The 10,425-nt window shown below is 51.3% G+C and overlaps 1 protein-coding gene across 2 annotated transcripts in view; it reads right to left on the bottom strand.

The window, feature by feature from the left end:
- Nucleotides 1-10,425, bottom strand: part of EYA2 (EYA transcriptional coactivator and phosphatase 2) — a 192,252-nt gene that overhangs the window by 176,934 nt on the left and 4,893 nt on the right. For both annotated transcript variants that reach the window (XM_008061187.1, XM_008061188.1), the window contains exon 2: nucleotides 2,200-2,248. In XM_008061187.1, coding sequence (XP_008059378.1) covers nucleotides 2,200-2,248 — 49 coding nt within the window. The remainder of the gene's footprint in view (nucleotides 1-2,199; nucleotides 2,249-10,425) is intronic.

Consider the following 10,425-nt stretch of genomic DNA (forward strand, 5'->3'; position numbering starts at 1 on the left):
CCTCTCCCTCCCTCTCTCCTCTCCCCCTTCTCTCTCCCCTCCCTCCTCCCTTCTCCCTCTCTTTCTGCTTCTCTCTCTCCTCTCCCTCCCTCTCCTTCTCCCTCTCCATCTCTCTCTGTCTCTCTTCCTGTCTCCCCCCACCATCCCTCTCCCTCCCTCGCTCTCTTTCCTCTCTCCCCTCCATCTTGTCCCTCTCTCCCCCTCCTTCCCTCTCCCTTCCTCTCCCTCTCTTCCTCCCGACTCTTTCTCTCCCTCCCTCGCCCTGCCCTCCACTCCCTTCCTCTCCCTATCTCTCCTCTCTACCCAGCCCTTGCAATTTCTCCCTTCTCCTGAAAAGCAGGTGCTTTGGTGAACCTGGGTCTGCACACCTGTGTGGCGCCGTGAGTTGGATTCGAGTGTCAGCCACCTCCTTAGGCTGAGGGTCACACTCTGTGTGTAACAGTTCCTACTAGGCCCACGTCACTGAAGCGATAAAGCTTGTTAACAATTCTTGTGCTTCTGACATGCCAGCTACTGTCCTAATCGCTTAATGAGGATTCATCTATACCTTGAAACAGCCGCGGCAGCCCTTGGAGGGAGTTAACTCTTCCTGTCCCCATTGTACAGATAAGAAAATAGAGACAGACAGAGACTAAATAGCATGCCGAAAGCACACAGCTGACAGATCATTTGAACCCTGGTGGCAGTGGCCATACCTCAACCCTCTACCCTGTCGGCTTTACCAGACAACACAGCTGGGGCACCCTGATGTCCATATCTAACTACTGTAACCAGCATACATGGGCAGGGAAATATCCAGGAAACTCAATCTGTATCCAAGTACATTCTGGGTACATGACATCACTTTAGTTGCCACCTGCTTGGTTCCTGAGCTCCCCTTACATGTGAGGTGTCACGGCAAGGGTGGAACGAATATGAAAGGTAATGGAACTATAAACAGATGTCTTTGTGTCCTTTCTTTTTGACAACTACTATGATAAGGGGTTCTTTTGGGGGACATATTTCAAAATGGATAAGAAACTCATTTGAGTTGGAGATGCGAGACCTGCTCCCGGAGGAAGGTGTTTTACCCATTACTATCTCGGCTCTGCGGGGAGCCTGGGAAGGTCACAGCCCACTGAGCAGAGACCCGAGTGTGAACATGCCCTGATTCACACCCTACTTGAGAGGAGTGCGATCCGAGATGGTCAACCCTGAGCGCCATCGAAACCCGTGCAGGAGACTCAATGAAACTGGGGCTGAAATTAAAACCCAGAGAAAGGATGGTGGTGCTCTCTAGCCCTGAGGCCTTAACCAAACACTAGGTGGATGGAACTGTCCTCCATTTCTATGAATATGCCCCCAAACATCTTCTAGAGGGAAAGAAAGGCTAAGGCTAAGGAACTGTCACCTCATAAACAGCTTGTCCCATGTTGGTGGGGAAGGAAGACTTCCAGACACAGAACGCTGGTCATCTGCACTGAGAGTCAGCCAGCCTCTCGCCAGGCCAAACCCAGGGCTTCATATGCAGCAGGGCTCAGGCAGGAACTCCCCCCGCACCCAGCGCCAGGGGACCCTGGGTAAGGCCTGGCCAGCATCAGCTCCCACTGCCCTGTGCGTGCCTGTGGCACCTGGCTGAGGTCTCTGATATATGACTTTCTCTCTCCCACTGGACTGGAAGCTCTTCAAGGGCAGGGGCTGTGTCTCATTCATCTCAGAGACTCCAGGGCTCAGTGTGAGATTTGGTACTGAGGAGTGACGTGCCCATGTTGGAGTGAGAAGAAAGAAAGGGGGGAGGGAGGGAGGAGAGAAAGCAGGAGAAAGAGGTATGGAGAGAAAGAAGGGAAACAGAAACAAAAGAAAGGGAAAGAAGGGGGGGAAGGAGAGAAAGGCAAGGAGGAGGAGGAGGAGGGAAGGGAGGGAGGAATTGAGAAAGAGTCTATGCACCAGAAAGAAAGAAAAGAATGAAGCAAGCACGCAGGACACTGTTCAGACCCGGTCCCACATGTGTTTAATGTTTTTGCTCATTCCCTGGGGCAGGCCGCAGGGCCCTCCCCTTTCCCAGGTAGGAAGACTGAGGCTCAGGGAGGCAGGGTCTCTTAGGGTTGCTCAGTGGGCAGTGCTGGTGCTGGGATTCCTTCCTGGGGAGGCTCACCAGCCTCCAGCCTTGGAGAAGGAAGAAATGGGGAGAAGAGAGTGAAAGATGGGGCAGACACTCACCTCGCTGTGCAAAGCTGGCTCGCTCTCAGGGGCGCCGATTTGGTGATGCCTGGAGGGGAGAAAGGGACAACAGGACAGTTTCAGCCGTCAGAGCGATGTTCTGCGGAAGTGGTGCCTTCAGACAGCGGTGCAGGCAGGGGCAGCCTTGGGGCAGCTTCCACCACAGAAGCTCATCCCAGGCATGACATTTCAGCACTCTTCTCCTCGAAGGGTTCCAAACAGTTTTGGGGTGTGCTTCATCTCTAGGTACTCAATGAAGGGCAATGTATAAGGAATCGATAGCATCTCTGTTTTACTTTTGTTTTTATTTTTTGCTGCTGAGGCAGAAGGATCGCCTGAGCCCAGCAGTTTGATAACATCTTTAAACATCAGAGTAGAGCCTCCCCCCAAACCCATTGTACAGATGGAGAAACTGAGGCCAGAAACATAAAATGTGCGTGAGCCAGGTCACAGGACTAAGCAGCAGCATAACTGAGCACCGAATGAAGCTAGTGCTGTTCCCACTCCTGGGTGGAGACCTGACTCCTTCCCTGCCTCAAAAGCAGTCCCAAGAGCCTAGCGTGGCAGACACGGGTTGGTTTTGCTTATTCAGCAACCATCTCCCTTCTCCCGATGATATCACCTTGACCTTCGTCTCCTGTCTCCCTACCTCCTGACCATGGGGTGCGGGCAGGGCTGGCCCAGCTCTCCGGGGGAAGACACATTTTGGATCATGTCTTAGGCTCCAGCCAGGGTGGGACAGCAGGGAGGTGGATGAGACCTGAGCTCCCAACACAAGTGCCCTGCACCGTGTTTCTGGGTACCCTGTGTCCAGTCATCAACGTGAGTCAATGGGATGGGAAAACGACAGCTGCAAGTGACATTTTCGAGGATAACATCCCATGAGGACATCACGGGAGTAGTTTTGTGTTCCATCAACAACCTGACTCAATGTCCTCACTGCGGAGTCTCGGACAATTTCTAGATAATGTGTCTACTCATGGGTCCAGAGTGCATAGACCTGCCAATTCCCACCCCATCATGTAGGGCAGTGGCTGGGTCATCTGGGCGCCCTGTGACCCTGGAGCTCTGAGTCTGTCTCAGCCCCTGCACTGAGGACTCGGTAGACCAACGTGGACTTGCAACTCCGCCACTTGTCAGCCATGAGACTGCGCAGGCTGTTGGGATCTCCAGTCTCAGAGTCCCCCAGGGCTATGGGGATAAAACACTTATCTTGCAAGGATGCATGAGGATTAAGTGAGCTCATCGCTTAATCATGAAATGAGCACCATCATTCACCCAATGCTCCTTGTGTGCCAAACTCACCTCTAAATACTTTACTGGATTAATTAGTTTACCTCTCATACCCATCCTATGGGGAGAGTTCTGTTCTCGGCCCCACATGGAACACCGCAGGCACGCAGAGTTCAAGTAACTCACCCAGGGTCACACAGGAAGTAAGGGGTGGACCTTGACCTTGACCTCCAGAGTCAGTCTTCACAGCTGGGACACTTCAGGCTGCCATTTCCATGGTGAGCACTCACTTAGAGGTTGACCAGGTGCCAACCCTGTGTTAACTGCTCACTCAGTGCCCAAAACAGGCACTGCCACTGTCCCCTCATACAGAAGAAATTGGCGCTTCAAGGGTGCCTCGCTCAAGTCACACAGCCTGTGGGCAAGGGAACTGGGACTTGAGCCCAAGGGTTATGTGAGTCCCAAGCTGGTTCCCTTAATCCCCTCCCCGCTGGCTGAGTCAAATTCAGTCCAGATCTCACATCACTGCGTGGGAGTCAGGGTCTTGAAGTTCATTTCTTTCTTTCTTTTTTAGAGACAGGGTCTTGTTCTGTCACCCGGGCTGGAGTTCAGTGGCACAATCATAGCCTACCACACCTTGAGCTCCTGGACTCAAATGATCCTCTTGCCTCAGTCTCCCAAGTAGCTGAGATTATAGGTGCACACCAACAAACTCAGCTATTTTTTTTTGAGTTGGGCTCTCACTCTGTCACCCAGACTGTGATCATGGTTCACTGTAGTCTTGACCCCCTGGACTCAAGCAATCTTTCCACCTTAGCTTCTTAAGCAGCTGTGGTTACAGGTGTCTGCCACCATGCCTGGCTAATTTTTTTTTGTTTTTTTATAGAGACAAGACCTCACTATGTTGCCCAGGCTGGTTTCAAACTCTTGGGCTCAAGTGAGCCTCTGCCTCGGCCTCCCAAAGTGCTGGGATGACAGGTGTTAGCCACTGCACCTGGCCTAATTTTTTTTTTGTAGCAGTGGAGTCTTGCTATGTTGTCCAGGCTGGCTTGAATTCCTGGCCTCAAGTGATTCTCTTGCCTTGGCTTCCCAAAGCACTCACAGGTCTGAGCCACTGCACCCAGACTTAAAGTTCATTTAGAGTCATAACTGGAATTAAAAATAGAGAATTGCCTATTTCATTATATAAGATGTCAGCATAAATTGCCCTTAGTAAGAAGGAATTGTGTAAAACTTTTGTTTCAGTTACAGATGTGAGAAGGTGGTGTGTGTGCACGCACACACGCAAGCAATGAGTGGCAGTTTAAAAATATATTTCTTATTAAACAACACATTAAAATAAAAAAGGTTGAAGCAGCAGTGGGCTGATATCCAGGAAAGCACCTGGCACACAGTAGGTGCTCACTCAATGCTGCTTTCCCTACCCTGGGTTTCCCTCCAGGCATCCCCCCTCCGTCATCCTCCCCCAGGACTGGAGAATAAACCATTTCCCTGGGAAGCAGTCATAATCTCATTACCGGTAAAAGCCCGTGACTCATGTGCGTTTAGTAATGCATAAGTTACTGAATTAAACATTTGGAATGTTTTCTTTAATAAATATGTAAATATTCATCAAAGTCTAAATCTATGGAAGCAGTGTTCCTGTGGGCTCGAAATAACTTGGCATTCCATAAATTGGAGGTAGGCATCTTCCTTCCACTCTGCGTGGCGTGATTTGCATGTCTGCCCACCCTGTTCCCTCTTCCAGCCTCCTGTCCTCCGAGTTGTTGAACAACCTTCCTTCTCCACTCGGCAGGCCCCGAGTGAATACGCTCCCTCTCCCACCCAGCAACCCCAGGAAGGCTGTGCACGCAAGGGCCCGGCATTTGTAAGTGCGAAGAGATGCACCTTTGGCAAAGAGTGTGATTTTTGAGAAACACAGGCTTGTGTCTGTCTTCTCCTGGTATCACATTTAACCTTTTTGTCCCAGGACACTTGTAAACATTGAGAAACCGGACAATTAGTGTCTTAAACTGTACATGGAATGGTCCCTTTCTCTCTGGCTTCCTCCCTGACTGCCTCTCTCTCTGGTTAGGATGCTGCAGGCTTCGTGGATGACCCCGATATGACTGGTCATCCTACTGATAAGGCTCTCTACACGTCCTCTCTCCTTCAGAGCCTGGAAGAGGGCTGTCAGGGTGGAGATTCCCAGTGCTTTGGCACAGAGGTGGTGCAGGAACTGCCCAGGGGCAGAGACCATCTCTCTTCCTCTTGTGTTCTTGCTGGAGGCCCAGGGCTGTTAGTTGTGGAGGTCACCTGGACTGGGAGGTCTACCCTGCAGCCAAGCATCATCATGGAACCAGGAGGCTGGCTCGACAAAGTGGTGGTTGCAGGCAATACCAGCCCCAGCGTGACGGGTGGAGAAGTTGGTGTCACCATTTCGATGGCAGGAGACAAGCTGGTGCTCAGTGTAGCCCAGAATGTCTTTCAATGACCCCCAGGTTTTGGTTTTCACATTACCACCTTCTTGATGCCACTGTACTCAACAGCTTTTTATGCATGACAGGTGGCAGCCTGGACAGACATGCTAATAGCGGGGACATGGGAGGCCATGCTGGCAAGCTTTCCATTCCGCTCCGGAATGACCTTGTCACAGCCTGGGTGGTGCCACTGGATGCGTGATGACTCTCTGGACGGTCCCATGGCCATCGTACCACAGCCTGCCAGAGGGACAGACAGGGCATAGACAGTGGACACAGGGTCCTCCATGGTGCCACGGTTGTCACAGACTCTGCTTGGGAACAGGAAGATGTCATGCTGGAAATCTAGAGGGAGTGACCATATTCTCGTGGGTCGCCCCATCCAACATGGGCCATCAGCACAAGGGACAGAGATGACCTTTGATATCACCTGTCAGGTGAGCCCCACACACGTTTAGGGTGACAAAGGCACCATGTTCAATGGCAGCTGCACCCTGGTTAATGTTAGTGGGACCTGGTGGGACCCGGTTAATGTTAGTAGGGCCTGGCAGATGAGATGGACTTCCCACTGACCACAGCTTCCTGCTCCCAACCTTCTTGGTGCCACTGAACTTGCCATGATGGACTCATACTGAACCACGTGGGACATGAGGTTAAGGTCAACAGACGAGTCTTCAATGACAACTTAGTTTCAATTGCCGGTAGCAAATGCAGCCCTATGACCTGGCACACCAAAGAGTAGGATCTGTCTGCTCGGAGCTTCCCCATGTGTCTTGGGCTGTGGCTGGTGCCTGGGCAGGCAGCAAGCTCTCCACAGCGGGGCTGCGAGTATCTCCATTCACTTTTAGATCTAAGCCCTTCTTCCTCCCAGGCTTTCTGCAGTGGAGGGGACAGGATGGCTGAACAGACGGCCCAGCCTTGGGGATGAATGCATTCATTCATTCCTCCCTTCCTTGCCTTCCACGTGCCGGGCGGGTGCTTGGAGCAAAAGCAGTGAGGGTCTCTGTCCTTCCAGAGCCTCCTAGTGGGGAAGACCAATGGCAAACAAATACCCACACAGCGTGTGATCCTTCCACTCATATAATCACACAATGAGACAATCACGCGATGACGAGGTGCCGAGGAAGAGAGCCCGTGTCCAGGACTCTCCTGGGATCTCGGTAAAATGCAGGCCTGACTCTGCTGGTTGAGGAAGCGTCCAGTTGCCAACGCTGCAAGCCTGCAAACCACACTGAGGAGTGAGGGCTTGGACCACAGGTTCATCTGGAGCTCCAACTCACTAAAAATTATCCTGATTTAGGGTTCACAGAAATAAGCTGCCTTCCAGAATTCACTAACTCAAATGCTACCCAACCCTCACTGCTTTTGCTCCAAGCACCCGCCCGGCACGTGGAAGGCAAGGAAGGGGGGAATGAATGAATGCATTCATCCCCAAGAAAGTGAAGTAAAGGACCAAGGCACAAGACCCAGGTTTCATTTATGCTATGTATTATCATCATCATCATCATCATCATTATTTGAGTCAGGGTCTTGCTAGAGTGCCTTGGTTCAGTCATAGCTTATCTAGGCCTCAACCTCCTGAGCTCAAGTGATCCTCTCACCTCAGTCTCCCAAGTAGCTAGGACTACAGGCATGTGCCACCAAACCTAGCTAATGTTTTGATTTTTTGCAGAGACAAGGTCTTGCTATGTTGTCCAGGATGGTCTCAAACTCCTGGCCTCAAGCAATCCTCCCGCTTCAGCCTCCTGAAGTGCTGGGGTTACAGGTGTGAGCCTCTGTACCTGGCCAAGACCCAGTTTTCAGATGAGGGCACTAAGGCTTCAGTCTGTGTGTACAAGCACACATTTACATGTAATCGTGTATGTGATTGTGGGAAGTGACTTACCCAGGGACACACAAACCTTTTCACTGCATGAGCAGTGGACAGATGTTCACCATGCACTAGCAGGGCCAAATCTACAGCCCAAATCTCAGACTCTGTTAGCCCGATGTTCTTTCCAAAGACTGCAGGTGGGCATAAGGGGTCAGATCCAAGTTCAAAGTCAGGCTCCTTGTCTTGGCTGCAATCTAGCTGTGTGGCCTTGTGTGGCCTTAAACCTGCCACTTCCTCCCTCTGAGCCTCAGTTTCCTCATCCATGCGCCTTGTACCTGCAGATGAAGCAGGTCCCTGGCAAATGGTAATTGTTCAGCACAGAGAAGTTGTGATTAGCTTTCCGGCTCTCCTGGGGGCCCTCACTTAAGCCACTTAAATCCACAAGCCCAATGTCAGTGTTCACACTCCCCCCACCACTGGGAGGATTAAGAAGCTAATGATTCTGAAAGCAGCAACCGCTGTTATGTTGCCTAATTGGTCCCCAGAGGCTGCTTCTAAGGGGTCCCGGGGAGATGAGACAATCCATTGTGCCAGCGAGCTGTCTGGAGCCAGGTCCTTGCTGTGAAAGGTGTGTGTCTAGAAACCTTAGCAGCTCACCTCCCTGGTGAGGCGACTTAAGTGACTTCTGTATCGGGGATGGGGCCAGCTGGAAAGGCTCTCTACTGGGAGTCCTGAAGTAGGTGTCTCAACTCTGAGTCTCACTAAGTGTCTCTGTGACCATGAACAAGTCCTCTGTCCCTCATAGGAGGCGCAGCTGAGGATAGAGGGTAGGAGGTAGCCTGTCCCAGAGTGTAATGATCTTAGGGGGGTCCATCAATGCCTCCTCTTCTATTGAAATCATTACAAGTTAATTTTAATTTATATTAGAATCATAACAAGACTATCAAAGTTGTAGTTTTCCATTTCTGGAACTGACTTACGTCACCCTTTAAAAATGAATTTAGCTCAAGGGAGGCTTTATTTTTTTGAGTTGGGGTCTCACTCTGTTGCCCAGGCTGGAGCGCAGTGGCACCATCACAGCTCACCACAGCCTTGACCTTCTAGGCTCAGGCGATCCTTCCACCTCAGCCTCCTGAGTAGATGGGACTACAGGTACATATGCCACCACACCCAGCTAATGTTTTGATTTTTTGTAGAGATGAGGACCCACTGTGTTGCCCAAGCTGGTCTCAAACTCCTGGGCTCAAGGGATCTTCTGGTCTCAGCATTCCAATGTGCTGGGATTACAGGTGTGAGCCACTGCACTCTGCCAACGGAGTTCTTATAAAGAAAGATGAGTAAGCAGTGGCAGTAAAGGTGGTCTAAACAGACAGCAGAAAGTGGCTGGAGACCGTGACATTTGCAGGCCACTGCCATAGGTGGAAGCACTTCACCCATGGACGGTACGATAGATTAATAATGGTCAGCACCTCGTTTTATAAACTGGGGGTTAGCAGTTTCCACAACACTACAGCGAGACCCCACAAAGGGTGGCTACTGTTCCAGGCAGGCAGAGGTTGTCCGGGAGCAGAAGCTCTCTGGGAGAGCCTTCAGGGTGGGAAGGAGGAGGGACGCTTGGCTCCCCAGGCCAGCACCTGGGCAAAGTCCTGGGCAGCTCAGCCTGGCTTGGATGAAATGAATCAAAACCCGCCAGCCCCAGGCTGGAACCAGCAAGACCGAAACTGAAGAGTAGGCCTGGTCACGCCCAGGAGGGGCAGGGAGGGAAAGAAGCTGACAGCTCAGCTTGTCCCAAGGGCGGCGGTATCACTACTCCTGGAAACACTTAATGAGATTATAGCCTTGGTTTTTGAAAAATGCATCTGTGTTTTAAAAGGAAAATGTTCCTCTATTCAGAGTAACTCCCCTCTCTCCTTCCAGAAGATGCCATATGACTCAAATGCGTTTCCCTGGAAGAGTCACGAAGGATGGGTGACATCTCTCTAGTGTCTCCCAGGCTGGAATTCAGTGGCACAATCATGGCTCACCGCAGCCTCAACCTCCTAGGCTCAGGCGAGCCTTCCGCCTCAGCCTTCTGAGTAGCTGGAACTACAGGCGCATGCCACTCCTCCTGGATAAAGCATCCTACAAGCCTCGGTTTCCTCATCCACACGCCTTGTGCCTGCAGATGAAGGAGGTCCCTGGCAAATGGTAATTGCTCCGCTGTGCGAGTGTTAGCCTGTTGACTTACCACTTCTATCCCTGTGACAACCCAACAAGAAACTTACTATCTGTGCTTCACAGATGTGGAAAAATGAGACAGAGGAAATTAGGATAGCTTTGTGAAGGACTCTAAACCACCAGCAACCTGATGCTCCCTGTGCTTCCCTGAGGCTGCTCTATGTCACCTATCCACCCCTCCAGTCATGAGGCAGTTTCAAGGATCTACCAGGAGCTAGGCACTGAGTTGTATGGTGAATAGGAGCGAGCATTTACATATATCTATATGGAAAACTGTCTGTCCTGGAGGAATTCAACATTTAGAACGATGGCTCTCAACCTTGCGTGCAATGCAGATTCTCTGAAGAGCGTTAAGAAAAATCCAAGCCAGGCTTGGTGGCTCGGCCTGTAATCCCACACCTTTGGGAGGCTGAGGTGAGTGGATTGCCTGAGCCTGCGGGTTCGAGACCCGCCTGGGCAGCGAGACCTCATCTCTACAATAAATAAAAAAAAAATTAGCCGGGG

The sequence above is a fragment of the Carlito syrichta genome, unplaced genomic scaffold, assembly GCF_000164805.1.
Source record: "Carlito syrichta isolate Samal-C Ts95f unplaced genomic scaffold, Tarsius_syrichta-2.0.1 Scaffold305137, whole genome shotgun sequence".
Lineage (NCBI taxonomy): Eukaryota > Metazoa > Chordata > Mammalia > Primates > Tarsiidae > Carlito > Carlito syrichta.